Source organism: Rhinopithecus bieti, unplaced genomic scaffold (assembly GCF_001698545.2).
Source record: "Rhinopithecus bieti isolate Rb0 unplaced genomic scaffold, ASM169854v2 scaffold_10017, whole genome shotgun sequence".
NCBI classification, from domain to species: Eukaryota; Metazoa; Chordata; class Mammalia; order Primates; family Cercopithecidae; genus Rhinopithecus; species Rhinopithecus bieti.
The window spans coordinates 470,284-494,995 of NW_016806314.1; the positions used below are offsets into that span (position 1 = coordinate 470,284).

At 38.3% G+C, this 24,712-nt stretch overlaps 1 protein-coding gene across 7 annotated transcripts in view; it reads right to left on the reverse strand.

Moving 5' to 3' along the window:
- OSBPL9 (oxysterol binding protein like 9) overlaps nt 1-24,712 on the reverse strand; it is a 176,195-nt gene that overhangs the window by 127,593 nt on the left and 23,890 nt on the right. For all 7 annotated transcript variants that reach the window (XM_017875421.1, XM_017875422.1, XM_017875420.1 and 4 more), the window contains exon 2: nt 12,040-12,090. In XM_017875421.1, the coding sequence (XP_017730910.1) occupies nt 12,040-12,090 (51 nt within the window). The remainder of the gene's footprint in view (nt 1-12,039; nt 12,091-24,712) is intronic.

The following is a 24,712-nucleotide window of genomic DNA, read 5'->3' on the forward strand; positions in this document are numbered from 1 at the left end:
AAAAAAAAAAAAAAAAAAAAAAAAAATACAGATCTAGGAGAGTAAATTTCCTTGGTCAGAGGATACGCATGTATCAGTTTTAGGAGATACTATCAAACGGTCCTCAAAAGTGGTTGTGTCAACTATACTCCCATCAGCGGTATACGACAGTTTCAACTGTTCCACTAACTTCATTAACACTTTTTCACCTTAGTTATTCTCGGCAAGTAAGCAGTGACATTTCATACTGGTTTTAATTTCCACTTCCCTAATAACTGACAAGGTTATCTTTTCATGGTTTTTGGCCATTTGAATATCCTCTTTGGTGAAACAGTTTGTTTCTTCTCCATTGACAAGACTGGACTATCTTTTTCTCATTACTTGTAGGAGTTCTTTCTATATCATGGGTATCTACTTCTACTCTGTTGCCTGCTTTTGCACTCACATAATGATATCTTTTGATGAAGAATTCTTAACTTTAATGTAGTACAATGTATTGACTTTCCATTTTATAGCTCTGCTTTCTACATCTCCTTTAAGAAGTCTTTCCCAGTTCCAAAGCTATGAAAATATTCTCCTACATTATCTTCTGGAAGGCTTTACATTTGGATATCAGATAGAGTAAGTCCTCCAATTTAAAAAAATTTTTTTAAATAAACATACATCATCAACATAGTCATAGCCAGCCATCCCCAAAGGGGGAGATGAAAGCAAATCACCATTTCTACTGGGTTCTGTATGTTGGCTGAGAAGGCAGGAATCAGGAATGGATATTCTTGGTTCTTTATAAATTTTTAGTCAGCTACACACATTATACACACACACACGCACATACACACACACACACACAAACACTTGCCAGCATAATGATTCAAATGACTGGAAATAAACTGGGATTTGCCAGTCTAAATAAATAGACTGTCATTTATTTAGGCATTTTTTAATTTCAATAATGTTTATCATTTCCTGAGTAGAGGTCTCACTCATCTTTTGTTAATATTTATTCCTAAAAATTTGATGCCTTTTGATGCTATTATAAATGTTCTCCATTTCAAAAAATTCATGTTCTCATTGCCAGTTGTCAGTATATAGAAATATCATTGATTTTTATATAATAACTTTGTATCCGGTTATCTTGCCAGATTCAATTCTCAATTCTAATAGCTATATCTGTAGATTCTTTTGGATTTTCCATATGCTCAATTAAGTTGCTGTGAATAATAGTCTTATTACTTCTACTCCAAGCCTTATACCTTACATGTCTTTTATTGCTTTATTCATTGGCTAGGACTCCCAACAACAAAAGCAGTCATTGGGTAAAAATTCTAAACCTTCCTGCTATGCCCTCCCACCTGAAGACTCACTTGCATCTAAACCCAGCGTGCTTCCTTTCCACTTATCATAATGAAAAAGGCATCCATTCTTCTATCTAAAACCCAGTCCTTCCACACTCATGCTCCATATCCCTGACAATTTTCAATCTCTGTCTCTCTCTTCCTGGTCTCTATTTCTCTTCTCCTCTCTCTCTCTCTTTCTTTTTCCCAACTGCATTTACACATACTCAAGACTCAAGTCTTTACACTCTTTAGCAACAGCCCTTCTCAATTCCATGTCCTCATCTAGCAATTGGCTAGCTTCTCTCACTCCCTTTTAGTCAAGATTATTCAGCTGTCCAATCCTTAGTTTATAATTTATTTTAATCTTCCATTCCTTGAAGGATATGTTACCACATCAAGGTGACCTTTACACAAGGTGACCATATGACCTGGTTTGCCTGGAACAATCCTGGATTATTCCTGTTGTCCTGACTCAATAATGAATAGATTCCCCTTTCATTCTCAAGCACTTCTGGCTTAAGGGATGTGGTCACTCTCCGCCACAGCCGAGCCTACAAGGTCCTTAGTGATTTGCTCCATGCCTACCTCTCTATTCTACACTTAAATAGCTTCAGGTTTACCAATTGCCCCAAGTTCTCTCCTACCACCATTTTTTGCACATGTTCCCTCTGCCTGAGACATCCTTCCTCTCCCTTTATCTGGGTCTAGAGTACTTTTTTGTTTATATCTGGTACAGCAAAAATCCCTTTGATAATATATTTATGAAATGGTGTTCTGTTGTTAAGAAAAGTTATTTGTTATACTAACCCACAAAAATATCAATGTTTTCTTTCAACTCCACTTTTATGACCCCCATTATGCCAACATAATAAACATATATATCTTTCAGTGACCTCTCATGATTTTTTTCTGAAGGTTTCCGATGGTCAACTTCTTAAAGTTCTATCAGTACTTGAGGTCACCAAGGTGCCTGTTGCTCCTGGGTCACACTATCAAGGCACCAAACACAAACTAGAGCTACACAATCTTGTCCCACTGGAAGAATATGCTGACTTTCCCTCTTTTCCTTTTTTTTTTTCTATACACACAGACATACTTCAGACATGAATCATCATTCTGATGCCAAAGACAGAAAGATAGTTTTGCTCTCATGGCTTGAGGGGGGAAAAAAAAGGAAAGAAACAGAATTCTGGCTATTTTGGGGCCAATCTCCCTTTGCAAAAAGAAGAGAAAAGTAGGCTGGTGAATTGGTTCCAAAGATAATTAAAAAGAATGATGACTCCTCTGGGACACAGATTGCTCATAGGCTCCTAAAAGGAATGTAGACAGTGCTAAGAATACACAGCATAGCTACTCCCATTATAACTCCACAACCACATACTTTTCATCACTGCTTAAATGATACTGGAAGTCTACTTACATTCACATGGTGCAATTAAATATGGTCCCTGAGATTTAGGCAGAACAGGTCATTACTCTTCTTTAGAGATTAAGAAACTGGGACTCAAGTTTTAAAAAAAATTTTTTTAAGTTTGCCAAAGGTCCAACAACTACAAGGGAGAAGAATACTAGGTCTTGCAAACCCTGATTTAAAGCCTGTTCTTAACAGGACATGGTGACAGTAAACAATATTCACTAATTACTTCAACAAACTTATTAAATGCCTATTCTGGGCCAAGAACAGTAACAGCCAGGGGATACAAAACATGTCTATGCCCTGGAGGAACATACGGTCTAGAGAGGAGTGAGAGAATCAATAATATAGAAGGGAGCAGAATGGCTTGAGGTTCAACCTGCTCACTAAAGAAGACGCTGCATGGAGGACCTACTTTAGCATCATTCATTCATTGAATCAACAAGTATTTATTGAATTTTTAGGCACTGTCCTAGGTGCCAGTAACAGATTGGTAAACAATTTGCTTTGCTTTCGCATTCAACATTTTACCTTCTTGTTCCCCCTTACACGAATTGAAAGTACGTAACTTGTCTACATTTTGAGTATTCTTTTGTCTTTTTTACTGATTTGTATGCATTTGGGGGGATTTTTTTGTCTTCTTTATTAATATGCAGGAGTTATTTATATATACACGGAATATTAATCCTTTGCTAATTAATGTAAGTATTTTCTCTTCTGTCCATGAGTTGTCTTTTCCCTTTTACTGTGGTATCTTTTTTTGTTCAAAGGTTTTAAATTCTGAATGTTGTCAAACCCACAAATATTTGCCATTGTGGTTTATGCTTTCTGCTCTATCTTGACATCATAAAGATATCACCTATGCTTTTTTTCTAAGTTTAAAATTTCATTTTATACCTCTTATACATCTGAAATTTGTTTTTGTGTATCACATTGAGTAAAGAGTAATATTCTTTTTTTCATATGGACACCCAATTGATCCAGCTTCATTTACAAAGTGATAATGTCTGATTTGTAATGCTCTATCATATACCAAATTTCCAGCTTATTCCAAGACCCAAATCCAAATGGTTCTGTTTTTCAGCTTTCTCTTCCATTCCACTAATCTATTTCTTTCTCTTATAACACCACCATACCATTTTAACTACCATAGTTTCATTTAAAAACCTTAATATCTGGAGCGGCAAGTCCACCAACACCTTATTCTTTAAAAATTTCTCTCCCCTTTCCCAAATTTTAAATGACTTTTAGAATCACCTTGTCAAGTTCTTTGATAGCCTAATTTTGTTGATGTATACTTTTTTGAGAAATTATCCATTTTTCATGTAAGCTTTCAAATTTATTGGCAACATATATTTGTAGTAGCTTCCTGCCAATTTTTCATCTCTACTATTATGTACTTTTCTCTCTTTTTTCCATTCTTAATATTATTTGTGCCTTTGTTTTTTTCCTCCCAATCTAACTGGGGTTTATTTTATTACTGTTCTCACAGAATCACAGTTCAGTTTGTTTATGCTCTCTACTGTTTATTTCCCATTTCATTAGTGTATTCTTTTTGTTATTTTCTTCTTTCTATTTCCTTTGCTATTACTTTTCTTTTCCTAATTTAAAAAATGTAATGCTTAGATCATTAATTCTCAATCTGTCTTGTAATATATTCATTTAAGATTATAAATCATAGGCTTCCATAGATGCAGTTTTAACATGTGGTTTTCTCATTATTGTTCAGATTTAGATATTTCACGATTTCTATTATGATTTCTACTTTCACCAGTGAATCATTCAGAAGTATGTGTCTGAGGTGGGTGGCTACTGTTTCGTCAAGGGCCCTTTAGAATTTCTAATTTATTCCATTGTTGTCAAAGAATGTTATCTATGTGATACTGTGTCTTTGGTATTCTCTTTTTCCATAATAATTTAATTTATGTTCTTAGTATTCTATGTCTGACATTAATTCTGTGTCCCAGCTTTCTTATGGTTAGCACTTGCCTGGAATATATTCTTGCATCACTTTCTCTTTAATTTTTAGTTTGTAATTATGAAATAGTATAAACATTCATAAAATACAGCACTAATGACATCTACGTACCAATCACAGAGGTTAAACAGATGTTTACATCTTGCCCAAGGGAGGATATTTTCAATATTAAATTCATAGAGAAGGGAAAGAGCTTACAAAAAAGCTACTGAATTAACAAGAAAAGCCAGAATGAACAGAGTGACTTTTCACAGTGAAATGACAAGACAATTGATAAAAGTTCTTACAGGATACAGATCCGAGGGAAAAAGGAAGACATTCTTAAGGTTATACAGTAACCTAAAACTAACACCTTATAGAATTGTGGGAAAAAAAAAAAAAAAAAAAGTCATGGTATCAATGAAATAGGGCACTAACAGAAGTCATCACTAAAAATATTAATATTCTGTCACGGTGCACCACTGACCTCTCTCGTGATAGACTAAAAGAAAAGAGAATAGATAATGCATCCCTCAGGAAATCACATTCAATTCTGATACCTAGTACAACAGGTAAATGGAATACTCAGTTTCATTGGATGGAGTAAAAGAGGGTTACTCTAAATCATATGTGGATTAATAGTTTTCAAAGATGTATAATACATTTACCATTAAAACTTTGTTTAATAAAATTCATTTTTCCTTGGTGAGTCCTAAGGCCCTTTAGAATTCTTCAGCATCTGGGATTCATCTGTATTAACAGAAATTATGAATTACAAAAAAAAACTACCATTCATTTAGATCCTATCAAGCTCCAAACACTGTGTTTGAGTACTTTTCAAACTTTACTAACTAAATTTGGTACTCACAATACTATGAGTAAATGGCATGATACCTAGCCCACAGATATGGAAAGTAGGGCTCAGAGCTGAAAAGTTGCCTCAAGTCACAATGCCAGAATATGGCAGAATCCAAATCTGAATTTCATTATATACATGCCCTATATTTGTTTTTGCCACTACACCCTACTTTTTTTTTTTTTCTTTGAGACAGGGTCTTCCTCTGTTACCTAGGCTGGAGTGCAGCAGTATGATCTCAGCTCACTGCAGCCTTGACCTTCTGCACTCAAGTGATCCTCCCACCTCAGCCTCCCAAGTAGCTGGGACTAGAAGTATAAGCCACTACAGCCAGCTAATTTTGTTCATTTTTTTTGTAGAGAAGAGGTCTCATTATGTTGCCCAGGCTGGTCTCAAACTGCTGAACTCAAGTGATCCTCCTGCCTCAGCCTCCCAAAGTGCTGGATTACAGGCATGAGCCACCAAGCCTGGGCCACACTGCCTCAAATGTTGTCATGTCTCCATTTTCCAGATATTATCTGAAAATGCCAATGTTTTCTTTTTGACTAGCATGGGAAGGGATCAGACAACAGGACCCAAGCAACATTTTACTTCTTCATCAAGGAAAGGGCACCATCTAGTGGCACACACTTCGTAACCAACACAAAGAAAGTTTTTCACTTTTCTGCTTTCCTCCACTGGTTTTACACTGCCTTACAATAACTTAGGATATCTGAATTCACTCTTCTAGTCCAGAGGAATGGGAGCCTAGTAACATTAAGAATTGAACAGGGCTTTGAAATAAGACCCAAGTCCAATCTGAGATTCACCATTTCTATGTGACCTTGATAAGTTACTAAGAGTAGTTTGAGTCTCAGTCTCATCATCTGTAAAATGAAATATGAGCATTTACCTACCAGGGTTATGATGGGAATGTGTATGAAAATCATCTAGCACAGCACCTGATCTGGGTTTCCTCTATGGTTCCTTTCTCCATTCTCCTTTTATGCACCCTGTATTCACATAGGTGTTTTGCTTTGTTTTTTTAGAAAATATATCGTACCACTGGCTCATATTATGTTTAAGATAAGTAACTCTCATAGTTCTTTTGTATGCAAACCATAGTAAAGGCAAATTTCCCAACATTTATTGATTATTTTTATAAATACATAAAATTAACAATGAGCATTTTTGAGTATTTATTATGTGCCAGGCAATTGTGACAGTGAATAAGAACTTATTATCCAAGTGGAGAAAACAGAAAAATTAACATGTAATACAATGTAACAAGTAATTTCAAGGCTCTAAATTACAAATACAAAAAAATAGGCCAGGCATGGTCGCTGGTGCCTGTAATTCCAATGCTTTGGGAGACTGGGTTAGGAGGACTGCCTGAGGCCGGGAGTTAGGAGACTGAGTTAGGAAGACTGACTGCCTAGGCAACACAATGAGATCTCATCTCTTAAAAAAAAAAAAAAAAAAAAAATTTTTAATTAGCCGGGTGTGGTGGTGCACATCTGTAATCCTAGCTACTCAGGAGGTTGAGGCAGGAGGATTGCTTGAGGCCAGGAATTTGGGGATGTAGTGAGCTATAATTGCACTCCAGCCTGGGTGACAGAGCAAGATCCTGTCAAAAGTTGGGGGGAGAGCAAGGAGGGGGAGGAGAAGCAGGAGAGGGAGAAGAAGGAAAAACAAAGTAGAGGATGGGGAAGAATTAAACCTGTTAGAAGTATGTGGATCAAAAAGGCTTCACAGATGAGGTAGCATTTGAAAAGTCTCTTAAGCAATGAGCTCATCAGATAGGGAGTGCAGAACTTCCATGATATAAGAAAAAAAAAAAAAGTCAGAACCAATAAGGAATGAAGAAGCACAGTGAGGGAACAGGAAGAAACATAGCATGATTCAAATATAGGATGGGATGGATGGGGCACGGGCAAGATCAGTAGTGCAGTCAATGATAGCTCATTAAGCTCATTTGGAATCTAGATGCAGTGTCTTATCACCACCACATTCATCATCATCGTCATCATCGTTGTCATCCATAGCAGTTACCATTTCCTATACCTACATAATTGCTAAGCCTCACAACAACCCTACCAGTTATATCATGGTATCCTCATAAAAGTTAAGAAATTTGCCCAATGTCAGAGTCAGAAGAGCTAAGTAAAATTCAGCCCCAGGTCTGATTGTTTCTACACCAGTAGTCCCTCTTGGTTACACAACATAACTACCTGGATAATCTGTTTAAAAATAAAGATTCGAGAACACTGCACTAAAGCAGCCTATCTAGAAGGGTGACTTGGTAACTGTATTGTAAACAAACCCTCCAGATATTTCTTGACGAAGAAGCCTCGGCAGTCTAATTTTTGGAAAATACCACAAAGCCTAGTAAAATGCACGTGTGCGCACGCAGTGGGACAAACACACACATACACGCTTCTAAGTAATAAGTTCCATCTATGTGCCAGGACCTAATCCTCACAAAATTCTGCAAGAAGAGTATTATCTCCACCTTAAAGAAGAGGAAACTCAACCTCAGGAAGCTTATGATAGCTTCCCTTTTCCAGTCAACAAAGCAATGGGATTCAAACATAGGTATACTGGTTCTTCTCTGTCATGCTGTGTAGTAGGCAGAATTTTAAGAATGACTCTCACAGACTCTTGCCCCAGTATAATCTCCTCCCCTTTAAATATGGATGAAAACTGTGAATATGATGATATCGCAGGAGTAATTATGTTATATTACATGGCAAAAGGGAGATTATCTGGTGGACCTAATCTGATATTATCACATGAGGTCTTTAAAAAGCAGAGCATTTTCTGCAGCTGATAGCAGAATGGGAAGTCAGAAAGATTCAGAGCACAAGAAGGATTCAATGCACATCACTGACATGAAGATGGAGGGGTCTAGGCCACGTGACCAAGAATATGTGTAGCCACTAGAAGCTGAAAGCAGAACACAACTGACAGCCAACAACAAAAAAAAAAAAAAAAAAAAAAAAAAACAGGGCCTCAGTTCTACAACCACAAGGAATTGAATTCTGCAAATGCCCTGAATGAACCTGGACAAGGACTCTTCTTTAGAGCCTCCAGATAAGAGCCCAGCCCAGCCAACTCCTTGGTTTCAGTCACATGAGATCTTAAGCACAAAACCCAGCTGAGATGTCTGACCTATAAAACTGTGAAATAAATGGGTGCTTTTATGTGTATGGTAAAACATACTAACATGAAATGTATTATTTTAACCATTTTTAAGTGTACAGTTCAGTGGCATTAAGGACATTCACATTGTTCATGATGTGATGATCACCATCATCACCATCCATCTCCAGAGTTTTTTCATCTTTCCAAACTGAAAACTCCATACTCATTAAACACTAAGTCCCCATCTCCCCTACTCCTGAACCCTGGAAACCACCATTCTACTTTCTGTCTCTGATTTTGGCTACTCTAGGTATCCCACATAAGTGGAATCATACCATTTTTGTCTTTTTGTAACTGGCTTATTTCACTTAGTCTAGTGTCCTTAAGGTTCATCTATGTTGCAGCATGTGTCAGAATCTCCTTCCTTTATAAGACTGAATAATAATGATAATAATAGACTGTATTTATATACCACATTTTTTATCCATTCATCAGTGGATGGACACTTGGATCCTTTCCACCTCTTGGCTGCTGTGAATATTGCAAATAATGCTTCTATGAACATGGATATGTAAGCATCTGTTTCAGTCCCTGCTTCCAATTCTTTTGGAAATATATATATAAACACATATATAAGTGGTTGTTTTTGAAGCCAATTCGTTACCTTTAAAATTTGGTAAATAGGCCGGGCGCGGTGGCTCAAGCCTGTAATCCCAGCACTTTGGGAGGCCGAGACGGGCGGATCACGAGGTCAGGAGTTCGAGACCATCCTGGCTAACACGGTGAAACCCTGTCTCTACTAAAAAATACAAAAAAAAAAGCTAGCCGGGCGAGGTGGCTGGCGCCTGTAGTCCCAGCTACTTGGGAGGCTGAGGCAGGAGAATGGCGTAAACCCGGGAGGCGGAGCTTGCAGTGAGCTGAGATCCGGCCACTGCACTCCAGCCCGGGCGACAGAGCGAGACTCCGTCTCAAAAAAAAAAAAAAAAAAAAAAAATTTGGTAAATAAAAGGAAATAATCAAGCACTCATCTTGCCTATTTTAACTGCACCACTGGGTAACCAAGTAATAGACGAAATGTCTCCTTATAAAATTATTTCTGATAAAAATTAAAACAAAATGATAGACTGTCATCATTTTGCAACCCTCAATGAGTTAATAGGTGTAGGCACTGAACGTCAATAGCTGCTAATATCAACAAAGGGCAAAAACTAGACATTATGTTCTTCCTACTAAAAGAACACACCACCACCTACAATCTTGCCAAAGGGATCAAACCTAAGTCTGATCCAGTCTCTGGATTCAGCTGCCAATTTGCAGCAAAAACAATGGACAGAGGAATATAGCGAACTGCACCACTGTTGCAATCAGTAAAATCTATACTATGGAAAATTCTTACAGATCAAAAGGTCTGGATTCTTTTGTTTTTTTCTTTTTTTTTTTTTTTCAGACAGGGTCTCAGGGTCTCACTCTGTCTCCCAGGCTGGAAGGCAGTGGCACAATTACGGCTCACTACAACCTTGACTTCCTGGGCTCAAGCGATCCTCCTGCCTCAGCCTCTCAAGTAGCTGGGACTATAAGCATGTGTCACCACATCCAGATAATTTTTTTTAATTTTTTGTAGAGATGGGGATCTCATTATGTTTCCCAGGCTGGTCTCAAACTACTGGGCTCAAATGATCCTCTGCCTTGCTTGGCCTCCCAGTGTTGGGATTAAAGGCGTGAGCTATAGCACCCAGTTGCTCCAGATTCTTCAAAAGACAAATTGTAAACAAAAGACATCAAGTTAAATAAATAGGTAAGAAAACTATAGGACTTAGGGATGCACATTTGGGTAAAAAAGTTATAACCAAATAAAGGAAGTGATTACTTTAGGAGACACATAAGGGATGTAATTTATTTAACTGGGGCATGTGGACAGGCTTCAGGTACAGCTGGCAAAATTCTATTTCTTAAGGTGGTAGTTAGAAGGGTTAACAATTAAGCTATATTTAAAAGCAAAAACAAAAAAAGACAGACAAAACCAGTGGATTAACTGTAACAATGAGACAATGGCCTAAATCCAGATGGAATTCAACTGCAGTGCTCTCTCAAGACAGTTCTGCCAAAGTCTCACTACTGAACCTATCTCAAGCCAAAAGAGCAGTTAATACCAGACTGACTGGTGACTGAGGTCAACAGCAAGTGCTTAGAAAAGTAATTACATGAAGCAGACAAAAGAGAAACCAAAGGAAAATTTTAGGGAAAAATCTTTGTGCTATCACATATATACCATCTGTTTGAAACAGGCCTGTCTCACTTCCATCCTGCAAATCTCCCATACGTACTCCTGTCTCAGTGCCAGGATTTTTCTATTATAATTTGGTGTCTTTCTCAGCATTATTCCCCAATTCTATCAAGGACTGTTAATAATGGCAATAATATGTTTACCAAATATATTCACATCTTCAAAAGTAAGGATGCAGAAATAAAGATGGAAGAAAGAAGTCAACAGGGTCCTGAAGAAAAGGCTCCTAGAAGCTGATTAACCTAGTTATGATAGAAGCGACTTTTCTTCATATACTATGGAATATTAGAAACTGTATCCCTAGCCATGCATTCTTGCCTTTACTTATTTGAACAATGGTGGAAAATGAAAGCAGCATGAAGCTATAGGTACGCACTGTAAGGCAGCCACTAGCCACATGTGGCTATTGATCCCCTTCTCTGAAGTACAGCTAGTCCTAATTGAGATGTACCCTTTGTGTAAAAGACACACTGGATTTTGAATGGTTAGTATGGAAAAAAAAGATTATAAAATATCTTAATAATTTTTTATTAATTACATGTTCAAATAATAATATTTCAGATATACTGACCTAGACAAAACATTAATTTTGCCTGTTTCTTTTTTCTTTTGAAATGTGGCTTACTAGAAAATCTTAAATTATAGATGCAGCTAACATTGTATTTCTACTGGACAGCACTGCTATATATACCATGATTAAAAGTGCTGAATAGGAAAAACAAAGCAGCAGCAGCTAACAGTTGGGATTTTTCCATTTTTTCTACTGTTAATATACCACCAACACTATAATTCATTTAATTTCCAGCCCTTGTCTCTTGTCTGTAAAGTAGAGGTTTAAGAAAATCAGTACATGCATTAAGTCATAAACACAACATTGAATCATGGGCCAAAATAACTGATTTCTAGTCCTGGTTCTGATACTGACTAACAGTTAGTTGGAGAAATCACATTTTCTCTCTGAGACTTAGATACCTGCCCCTACAATTACATAAGGAAGCTAAACTAAATTTAGACTTCCATAATTCTATCAGAATACAGTTTTCTTCTTTCTGTCAAAATTTATTTTCATAAAAATGAATAAATACTCACTCTGAGTCTAACACATCCTCTGCGAGAGCCTCTCATCATTTTGTCCTTGGACTAAAAGAAAAACAAAGCATTCAATGAATAAAACATTAACAGACTGGTAAATTGTTTTTAGAATCATCTGGGGAATAAAAGGACAAGATTTACAGTAATACCCATCCCTTCTGCCAGCTCCCCTTCCAAAAAGAAATTACTTATGGGCAGGAAAATACACAGATTTCAAATGAAAATGTCATACAGTCTATATAAATTAACCTAATCATAGAACTTTACACATACCTTTAATGTAACATATATTACATTGTTATTTTCATTCCTTCTTCATTCCCTTAAGTACGAGTGTTTCTCATACTTTAGGGAGTCAGAGAACCACCTAGAAGGCTAAGAATCACCTGGAGGTTTAAGAATCACTCCCAGATGATTATTTTTGTTTGTTTGTTTTGTTTTGAGATGGAGTCTCGCTCTGTCGCCCGGGCTGGAGTGCAATGGTGCAATCTTGGCTCACTGCAACCTCTGCCTCCTGGGTTCAAGCGATTCTCCTGCCTCAGCCTCCAGAGTAGCTGGGAATACAGGCGCCCGCCACCACGCTCAGCTAATTTTTGTGTTTTTAGTAGCAACGGGGTTTCACCATGTTGGCCAGGCTGGTCTCGAACTCCTGACCTCAGGTGATCCACCCACCTTGGCTTCCCAAAGTGCTAGGATTACAAGCATGAGCCACTGCACCTGGCTGCCCCCAGATAATTCTGACAAAGGCAAACAGAAGACCATACCTCAAGAAGTATTGCTTTAGCTTTACCTCTGCAATTCCCTGGGTAACATTTTTGCTTCTGTGACTTCTCATCCAGTGTCCCTCAGTTTGGAATTTTCTTGACCCAAATGCTCTGCCTCGTTGTCATTCCAATTACCTTAGCTCTGTCTGATTTAGATTTCCACCCTGGGCTCCCAGAGTCTTCTGTGTGTTCCCCTGTTGTGGTATGCATCACCCTGTGTTATAATCGCTGGTTTACTTCACCCACAAGACTACACACTCCTTAGGGGGTAGGAACTGTATCTGACTTATGCCTCAGAACAGTGTCTGGTACATATCAGGTGCTCAAAAAACATTTACTGATGAAATGCAACTTAACCTTTCTGTGTCCCTTACTAAACTGAGCCAAGCAAAGCCTATGCTATATAAAAGTGCTATGTTTACATTCAGTAAATATTCCTAACAGTAAATTAGTCATGTGCAATACAACAAAGTAACACCTCAAATAATGGAAGTTGAACAAATACTTAATACTTGAACAACTGGTATTTTGCTGTACTCCACCTGTGTGAGAAAGCAGCAAAACAAGCTAATATTGTATGATTATGTTTTAAAGATGATTATCCCACTTGAAACCATAGATGCCCTATATCCAAAGTCTTGAGCCGTAAAATTCATGTTCAGAAGTGATTACTGAGATACTAAAGAGAGTATTCTTTTTGTTCTACCTATAAATATCAGGACTCATATATTTTAGGAAAAAAATTTCTCAACACCAAGCAAAATTGAAAAGAGTTCTTTACTAATAACACAGTTAGTGAAAGAAAACAGTTGATGAAAACATTCCTTAAGCATTTAGTAGCCCTTTTACTGTACCCTATACTTATCTTCCCTTCAAAAGTGTAAAGGAAATACACAAAAATAATAATTAGATCTGAAAATCCCTGATGAGGTTAGAATGCAAAATTAACCCAAAAAAGGTAAGAACTAATATATTCATCCTTGATCCTCTTCTACTATAACACAATTTTTAAAATAAAATTACAGTAAACAGAAAAAAGGCAAGACAGGTCCCAGTGGTAATACAACTATTAGGGTTACAAATTTAAAAACACTAAGAGGGCCAATTATAATCCTAATCGTTTCCTAATTTCCTAACCTAGCACTTTCGGAGTCCGAGGCAAGAGGGTCGCTTGGGCCCAGGAGTTCAAGATCAGCCTGGGCAACATGACAAAACTCTATCTCTACAAAAACTACAAAATATTAGCTAGGTGTGGTGGTACACACCTATAGTCCCAGCTCTCAGGAAGCTGAGAGGTGGGAGGACTGCTTGAGCCCAGGAGGTCAAGGCTGCAGTGAGCCATGACAACACCATTGCACTCTAACCTGGGCAACAGAGCAAGACCCTTTTTCCAACAACAAAAAAGAAAACACTAAGACAGATAACCGAAAATAATTAAAACAAATACAACTAGGAAATCATCACAAAAATCCAGAATGTGTGACATTCTACGAAACAATTGGCTTAGATTCTTGCAAAATATAAAAAAGACTAACATGTAAACAATTGTAATAGAGCAAAAATAAGTGTTGTGGACTCCAGAAGTTTCCTTCCTGTCAAGGAAAAAGATGAGGGAAGGAAGCCAAACTGAAATGATCAGGTTTCAAGTTTCAACCTGGGGCTTTAAAAAAGAAAGAAAGAAAAAAGAAATCTGATAAAAAGAGAGGGAAGGTAGTGGGGGGAAAGGCCATTCCAAGACAAGGGAATAGCATCAGCAAAGGCACAGATGTAGAAAACTTGACTTACCTATTCATAGGAGAGTAGATGTATAGACAAGAGCACAGGGTGCAGAGAGGAACTTACAGATAAGACTGAAGCCCAGGAACAGTGGCTCACGCCTGTAATCTCAACACTTTGGGAGGCCAAGGTGGGCAGGAGTTCAAGGCCAGCCTGGCAAACATGGTGAAACTCTATCTCTACTAAAAAAACAAAAATTAGCTGGGCATGGTGGTGCACGCCTGTAATCCCAGCTACTTGGGAGGCTGAAGTAAGAGAATCCCTCCCTTGAGCCTGGGAGGTGGAGGTTGCAGTGAGCCGAGATGGCGCCGCTGCACTCCATCCTGGGCAACAAAGTGAGACTGTTTCAAAAAAGTTAAAATTAAACATTCCAAAAAATGAGGCTGAAAAGAAGATTACGGGGACCAGATCCTGAAGGGTCTGAAAAAAACATGGAGTTAAGGAAATTTAACTTTATTCAATAGTTAATGGGGAGCTACTAAAGAGGGCAATAGCATTCTTAAAGGTGTGTTTTAGAAAAATAACACTGTTAAATATGAGGACTTGGAGAAAGGGATAATAGCAACATTAATAATAACAATAACAGAAGCAGCAGATTCTCACTCATTGCTCCCCCTTATGTAGCAGGCACTTTATATACAGTAAACCTTACAAGCTTTTGCATGGTAAGAATAATTCCTATATTACAAATGAAAGTACACTAGGGATATCAAGTAAGTTACCCAGTGTTACATATGTAAAATGTGGCTGAGTTGCACAGTTGGAAATGCCTGTCCTGCAAATCATTCTCCCAGATCTTAACTGAGCTCTAATAGCATCAAATTCTCCTCTTTCACAATAGCACAGGGCCCTCTCCCTCACTCTCCCCACTCAGCTTTAATGTGGGGCTACAGGGAAGCTGGTGTGACTGCTTCCACCAGACACAGCCTTTTCTGACAAACGAAGCTGACCAATCACAGGACCCACTACCCCACAGGGCAGGTAAGAGTCATCTCCCATGAAGGTTTTCAACCAGGGCGAAGGGAAGAGCGCCTTCCTATCTGCTCTTGAAGCTGTGAGGTACAGAAGCCACTGGTCCTGTGCCTTCTATGTGAAGAAAGCAAGCCTACACAGCAAGAGAAGCAGAGAGATGAGGAGGAAAGTCCCAGCTGCCAGCGATCTTCAGCTACATCCTAGTCTGAAGCAAATCTGTCTAAGCCAATGCCATTCACCAATTATTAGGTTATTTCTGATGAATCCTAGTAGCTTCTGGTAATGACAGAAAGGTAACTGACATAACGCCAGCAATCTTCCTACTGAGTGTTACCTTACCAATGTTCTGAAACCTGCTAACAAATGTCCTTTTTTAAGCAAATTGGCACAAATAGATATGTGGTCTACAGCCCAGTAACTGTCACTCTCTCTGCCTCCAGCTACAAGGCCCAGTACCTTAAAAAAGGACCACTCTGAAATGAATGCTGCAGTCTTTTCAGCTGGATGACGAGACAGGATTACCCTCATGAAGTAGAAATATCGAACTCATATGTTCTACTCCGAAGGGGTTCTTGGGCTACTCCTGAGCTCAAGCAATCCACCTGCCTCGGCCTCCCAAAGTGCTGGGATTACAGGTACGTGCCACTGTGAATGGCCAAAAGTTGGTTCTTTAAAAAATCAGCAAAATTGATAAATCATTAGCTAGACTGACCAAGGAAAAAGAAGGGGATTCAAAGTACTAAAATCAGGAATGAAAGAAAAAAACATTATTACCAATCTTACAAAACAAAATACTCTAAGGAAAACAATGAACAACAAATTAGATGAAACCAACAAATTCCAAGAAAGATATAAACTGTCAAAACTGACTAAACAAAAAACAGAAAATCTGAATAGACATAAAATAAGCAAAAAGACTGAATTAGTAATCAAAAAACTTCTCACAAAGAAAAGTCCAGGCCCAGATAGTGAGTTCTATCAAATATTTAAAGAATTAATGACACACCTTCACAAACTCTTCCAAAATATAGAAGAGGGAACACTTTCCAATTTTTTTCTATAAAGTTAGTATTATTCTAATACCAAAACCAGAAAAAAAAAAATCATAGGGAAAAAACAGTATCTATTTCTAATACAGATGTAAAAATTCTCAACAAAATACTAGCGAACCAAATCCAGCAACATATAAAAAGGATTATATACTATGACCAAGTGGGATTTATCCCAAGAATACAAGGTTGAGTCAATGTATAAGAAACAATCAATATAATAAACCATATTAATAAAATAAAGAACAAAAATCACATGATCATCTCAAAAGACACAGAAAAGGTACTTTTAAAAAATCTAACACCACTTCATGATTAAAAAACCACTCAACAAACTAGAAACAGAAGGGAACTTCTTCAACTTAATAAGGGGCATCTATGAAAAGCCCACAGGTAACCTCATATGTAATGAAGAAGAATTAAAAGCTTTATACCTAAGAACAAGACAAAAATGTCTTATCTTGCCACTCCTACTCAACACTGTACTAGAGGTACTAGCCAGAGAAATCAGGCAAGAAAAAGAAATAAAGGCACCTAGATTAGAAAGGAAGAGCTTAAAGTATCTCTGTTTGAAGAAGACATAACCTTACATATAAAAAAGCCTTACATATAGAAAGACAGAACCTTACATATAGAAAATCCTAGGGGGCTGGGCACAGTAGATCACACCTGTAATTCTAGCACTTTGGGAGGCTGAGGCAGGTGGATCACTTGAGGTCAGGAGTTCAAGACCAGCCTGGCCAACATGGTGAAACCCCATGTCTACTAAAAACACAAAAATTAGCTGGGAGTGGTGGGTGCCTGTAGTTCCAGCTACTCGGGAGGCTGAGGCTAGAGAATCGCTTGAAGCCAGGAGGTTGTAGTGAGCCGAGACTGCGCCACTGCACTCCAGCCTAGGCCACAGAGCAAAACTCCATCTCAAAAACAAAAAACAACAACAAAAAAGAAAATCCTAAGGAATCCACACCAAAAACAAACTATTAGAGTTAATAAACGGGCTCGCCAAAGTTTCAAACACAAATTCAACAACAAAAAATAACTGTATTTCTATACTTTTAGATTTAAAAAATTTGGAGATATAAATAAGAAAATTCCATTTATAATAGCATCAAAAGGTAAAATATTTAGTAATAAATTTAATAAAAGAAGCATAAGACTTGTACACTTAAAACTACAAAACACCATAAGGAAACTAAAGAAGACCTAAATAAACAGAAAGACACCTCATGCTCTTAGATTGAAAGACTTAATGTTGTTAAGATGGCAGTACTCCCAAAATTGATTTACAGATTGAATATAATCCCTATCAAAATCCCAACTACCATTTTCTGTTGTAGAAATTGATAAGCTGATGCTAAAATTCAGTGGTTATGCAAGGGACCCAGAATAGCCAGAACAATCTTCAAAAAAAGAACAAAATTGGAGGACTCACACTTCTCAATTCCAAAATGTAATACAAAACCATAGTAATAATAGACACTGTGGTACTGACATTAGGATATGCATAGGATCAATGGAATAGAGTTGGAAGTATAGAAATAAACCCATACATACAAAATCAAGTGATTTTTTTTTTATAAGAGTGCCAAGACTATCCAACAGGGAATAGTCTTTCCAACAAATGATGCTTAAACCATATGTAAAAGAATGAAGCTGGATACCTACCCTATGCAATATAAAAAAGTTAACTCAAAATGGATCCAACACCTAAATTTAAAGGGTAAAACTATTAAGTTCTTAGATAAAAATGTAGGTACAAATCTTCGTGACCTTGGAATCAGCAATGATCACATGATACCAAAAGCACAAGCAATAAAAGAAATATTAATAAACTGGGCATCATGAAAATTAAAAACATTTGTACTTCAAAGAACACTATCACGCTGAGGCAGGAGGATCCCCTGAGCCCAAGAGTTTGAGGTTATGAAGAGCTACAATCGTGCCACTGCACCACAGCCTGGGCAACAGAATGAGACCCTGTCTTTAAAAAACAAACAAACAAAAAACACTATCAAGACAGTGAAAAGACAAACCAAAGAATGGGAGAAAATATTTGCAAATCATATATATCTGGGTACAGGTGTAGTATCGAGAATATATAGAGAACTCATACAACTCAACAATAAAAAGACAACCCAATTTAAAAATGGGCAAAGGATATGAACAGATATTTTGCCTAAGAAAACCAAGTTAAGAAGATAGTTTCAGCTGGTGATAAGTGTTAAGAAAATAAAGGAGGGTGATTGTCTTAGTGTATCTTGTGCTACTATAACAGAATACCAGAGACTGCATAATTTATAACAGAAATTTATTTTCTCACAGTTTTAAGGGGCTGGGAATTCCAAAATCCAAGCACCAGCATCTGGTGAGAGTCTCCTTATTTACCACAGAGCACAGGGTGGAAAGGCAAAGAGCACAAGTGAGCGAGTCCTTTTTGTGATGGTGTTGATCTGTTCACGAGGGGACTGCCTAAACACTTTCCATTAGCCCCCACTTCCCAACACTGTCGCAGTGTTGCAGTTAAGTTTCCAACACAGGAATGCCGGGGGACACATTTAAATTAGAGCAGTGACGATCAGAAAGTTATTTTTGGGAAAGGAGGTTCTACTTTAACTTAAGTAGCTTGAAAAAACTCTTCAAGGAGTTGATACAAGAACTGAGATTTGAATTAGAGGACCCAGTGAAGTGAAGAATCTGGGGGCAAAGTCCCAGGCAGAGGGAAGAGCAGGAAATGATTCCTCAGTAGACTTGCTCTCCCATCTCAGCAAGGGCTATTTCACATTTTCTCCACTCTCTCCCTCAGCACATCTCCACCTGGCTTTCTCACAAGCATTTAAAACTCAACATGGGCTGGGCGCGGTGGCTCACGCCTATAATCCCTGCACTCTGGGAGGTCAAGGTGGATGGATCACATGAAGTCGGGAGTTCGAGACCAGCCTGGCCAACACGGTGAAACCCCCATCTCTACTAAATATACCAAAATTAGCTGGGTGTGGTGGCACACGCCTGTAATCCCAGCTACTAGGGAGGCTGAGGCAGCAAGAATTGCTTGAACCTGGGAGGCAGAGGTTGCAGTGAGCCAAGATTGCACCACTACACTCCAGCCTGGGCAAACAGAGCGAGACTCTGTCTCAAAAACAAAACAAAACTCAACATGCATAAAACTAACTCATGATTCTGTCTCTCTTCCATCCAATCAATCAAAGTCCCCTCATTTCTGTCTCATAACAACTCTCAAATCTTCTTTCATGAGGTCATAATTGAAAAAGAAAACAAATTCTCAAAGCCTTCCATTTAACCTCATCTCTACTATCAACCACCCCAATCCAGCCCTCTACAATACATCCCAATACTGTATCACCTTCTTAGTCTCACTCTGTTGCCCAGGCTGGAGTGCACTGGCACAATTTTGGGTCACTGTAACCTCTGCCTCCCAGGCTCAAGTGTTCCTCCCACCTCAGCCTCCTGAGTAGCTGGCACTACAGGCACGTGCCACCACACCCAGCTAATTTTTTTTTTCCTTGTAGAGAAGGGGTTTCACCTTGTTGCCCAAGCTGGTCTCAAACACCTGGGCTCAAGCAATCCACCCACCTCAGCCTCCCAAAGTGCTGGGATTACAGGAGTGAGCCACCGTACCCAGCCTGTATCACCTTCTAATTCTTCTCTATCTCTTCTTTCTCTCCTCCAATCCTTTCTCCACACAGGAGCCAGGAGTCTTTTCTTTTCTTTTCTTTTTTTTTGAGATGGAGTCTCGCTCTGTCGCCCAGGCTGGAGTACAGTGGCCGGATCTCAGCTCACTGCAAGCTCCGCCTCCAGGGTTTACGCCATTCTCCTGCCTCAGCCTCCATTCTCCTGCCTCAGCCTCCCGAGTAGCTGGGACTATAGGAGCCCGCCACCTCGCCGGGCTAGTTTTTTTTTTTTTTTTTTTTTTTTTTGTATTTTTTAGTAGAGACGGGGTTTCACCGTGTTAGCCCGGATAGTCTCGATCTCCTGACCTCGTGATCCGCCCGTCTCGGCCTCCCAAAGTGCTGGGATTACAGGCTTGAGCCACCGCTCCCGGCCGGCCGCCAGGAGTCTTTTCAAACCATGAATCTGATCAGGTTACTTCTTCGATTGAAAAACAAAACAAGCAAGCAAGCAAAAAAAAAAAGAAGAAGTACTTCTTTTTGGTTCTATATTGCACTTAAAACAAAATGCACATTTATTAATTTGCTCTCTACAGAGACCCTGCTTGGCCTGGCTCTAGCCTACCTCAAAAGACCCCATCATCCCTGGACCCCAGCCACACTAATCTTTCAGTTCCCTGAACCAGCCAATCACTTTCTCTACTAAGGACTTTTACACGGATTGTTCTCATTACCTGAAGTGCCTTTACTCATCTACCCTCACTCCTTTTACTGGCTGATTCCTACTTAACCTCAGTTCCCTAAAAAGGGAAGCTTTACCTGAACCTCTAGAGCAGATTACCCTTCACTTCTAACAAGGGTATAATAAAACGCTTTTTTTCCCATAATACTGTGGGAAAATAAAATCCTATGGGTTTGAGTGTGTCCCCCAAAAGTTCATGTGTTAGAAATCTAATCCCTCCGTCCTCATGAATAGATTAACGAAGACTGTCCTCCTTGATGGATTAATGTCACTATCACAGGAGTGTGCTCTTTATTGATGGAATGACTTTGTTGTAAAAGCAATTTCCCTCACCTCTCCTGCTCTAGCTCTCTCACCATGTGATGCCCTCCACCATGTTATGAAGCAGCAAGAAGACACTATGCTCTTCCAGCTGCTAGAACCATGAGCCAAAATAAACTTCTTTCCTTTATAAATTATCCAGTCTGTGATATTCTGTTATAGCAACAGAAAACAGACTAAGACATAAAATGTCCGTGGATTTCTCAGTGTTCTTCTAAAAAGCTCTAGGGTCCTGGCAACATTTCTGCATGCCATAAGGATTAGATATTTTGGTTTCAACTGGTCTGGAAGGATAATAAAACCCTCTCTAATTTCCCAGAGAAGTTTGAAAAGTTACAGCCTGGAGCAGTTCCCCAGGCTAAGCTTCCAAGGTGCTAAGAAAAGAGGTACAGCTATCTCCCTAGATATTTGTGTGTAAAAAGATAAAACTCCAGATATGCCAAAGGGTTGGAGTTAGGATTTAGGCTTATTACCTTTCCTAAGTGACCCTTTCATGAGGGGAGTGGGACAGTTGCCTATTTCCCCTTCATAGGAGAGAAAATAATTTTCCTTGTCCCCACCTACAGAGTGTCTGGCTACTCATGTAGGACAATTGACCTGGCTTTTATAGCGTCACCCTAGGGATAAGGACTAGGGAAAAAGCAGGCCAACACATTTATTATTATGAAATGTCTCTGACCCAGAATACCTTGTGTGCATTCATAAAATTAATAAAGATGAAGAATTAAGAGCCTGCCAAGTACTTAATCTATAAATCTATAATTAAACAATTCTGAAATTACTTAATTTCATCATCCCTATTAGCCTTAAATTCTAGGAGAATATTGACCTATTACATGAGGAAACTCAAAAAATATTGAATAAATGATAGGAAGGAGACATATAAGTACAACTAGCCATTTAAAGTTTCATTAACTTGATCTACTATGCCTCAACAGCCAGTAATTTGAAGCTTCTATTATTATTCTGATTATGTTGGTCAGAAAACTAAAATTGGCTCCCCAAAGACAAATTAAACTTCATAGATTTTAGTGTGTAGTGTCTGTTAGACCTGCCTCAAAGGAAAAAAAAAACCTTTGGCCTTTACGCTAGCTACCATCTTTATACCCACTTGACACTTACCTTTTTTAAAACTCAGTACTTTTTCTGTAAAGAAACATCTAAGGAATGCTGATTCCAAACATTCTAATCAATACTGTGTGCCTAGCTCTAGGCAGCAAACACCTTACGATATCTAGATTCTCTTCAGTATACTGTCAGTGTGAAAATCAATTTATTCTGTAGATCTAAACAGATATTTATCTTGGCATTGACTGGTGCTCCCAGGAAGCTGAGAAACAGATCCTAACCTCCAACTGTTACATTATCAAAATAGCTGATGATATAATCAACACATTTGTAAGCCCATGCTAGAAGTAATCTAGGATAGGGTTAAGCAACCAAAAGCAGCTTTTTGCTGGCTATAGAATAAAGAACCTTCTGGAAATCAGTAAATTAATAAAATCAGAAACAATTTTTATTTTCCCAGGGTAAGAAATTTCTGAAAGAGTCACATAAGTCTATCAGAAAGTAAAACTTACCTTGCCAAAATTAATTTCACAAACTGTTCTAGAAAATATCCTTCTAGGGATTACTTAATGTGAGAAACATGTATTTATAGGAAAAAATACTGCAATGGACTGAATGTTTATATCCACCCAAAGTTCATATGTTGAAATCTTAACCCCCTAGGTGATGGTATTAGGAGGTGGACCTTTGGGGAGTGATTAGATCACAAGGGCAGAGCCCTCATGAATGGGATTAATTCCCTTATAAAAGAGGCCCCAGTCAGAGCAAGGTAATGACCAACAATGAGATGACCTGCATTCTCAAGAGAATAGCTCATAATAATCTCAAATCACACAGCAGTCTGCCTGCTCAGTCCATTTCTTAAATCCTTAGGAAAAAAGTAATTGTAAGAACGTACTAAGAACTATTTAGCTAAATGTCAGTCTTAAATCTGCTTTAATATGGCAATGCACAGTGGCTCACACCTGTAATTTCAGCACTATGGAGGCCGAGGCAGGGGGATCACTTCAGGCCAGGAGTTGGAGACCAGCCTGGGCACCATAGTGAGAACCCATCTCTAAAAAAGAAAGTTTTTTAATTAGCCAAGTATGGTGGCACACACCTATAATCCTAGGTACTCAGGAGACTGCGGTGGAAGGATCCTGTTAGTCCAGGAGTTAGAGGTTACAGCGCACTGCACTCCAGCCTGGGCATCAGAGTGAGAGCTTGTCTCAAAAAAAAAAAAAAAAAAATTATCTTTACATTACTATTATTCCCACCCTATCTTTCAGAACCTAATTAATGCCTGGGACCTGGAAGGTATTATTAATAGATAAATGTCTACTCAATGAATGGTCCCAGCCCACTTTCTCAGGTATCTCACTCATTCAACAAACGTAATTCACTTGAAATATGCCCATTCAATCCCAATTCAAGCTATTCAACATTCCCAAGTAACACAGGGGAAACCTTTTCCCCCTGTTCTGTTAACTTTCAATTCTCTTCAATCAAATTTTTACAACTGCATTTTAAATTATTATGATTAAACAATTAGAGATTAATAATATCTAATAATAAGCACTAAATCAAAAACACAAAAGTATCTACTTGATTATATCTTAATTGTAACTACTTAATTGTATCTCCAACAGGACTGCAAGCTTTTAGAAGATTAGTTCAGTTTATTCCTAGCATATACTAAGTACTAAAAATATCTTATTAAGTTTACAAATTAACTCATAAAATCTAGCTTGGTGCCAGTTTATAGTGCCATCAATAAAAACCTGTTTAATTGGAAATATAAATGTGAATTTACAAAGTAAATGTGTCTGAAAAAGTTTTATGCAAACATATTGAAAACTCAGTAAGGAAGATCTCCTTGCCATTTAAATTAGTTCTACAACCCTTTTATAAAGCAAAGAATGGCCAAGTATGGTGGCTCATGCCATAATCTCAGCACTTAGGGAGGCAGAGGTGAGCTCAGGAATTTGAGACCAGCTTGGGCAACAGAGTGAGACTTCCTCTTTACTAAAAAAAAAAAAAAAAAATTAGCCAGACGTGGTGGTGTGTGCCTGTTGTAGTCCCAGCTGGAGGGCTGAGGCAGGAGTATTGCTTGAGCCCAGGAGGTCAAGGCTGCAATGACAACTGATCGCGCCACTGCACTCCAGCCTGGACGACAGAGCGAGACTCTATCTCAAACAAAAAAGAAAAAAGAAACTAAGAATGCCTCCCCAAATCTGTTATATAAAGACACTTAAATTTATTTGAATGTTAGTTTTACTTTGCTTAAAGTACACTGTGTTAAAGATCAAGCAAGAAACTCACTGACTTGTGATGAATGTCTCACAGCTAAAAGTGAGGTCTCCTGAATTT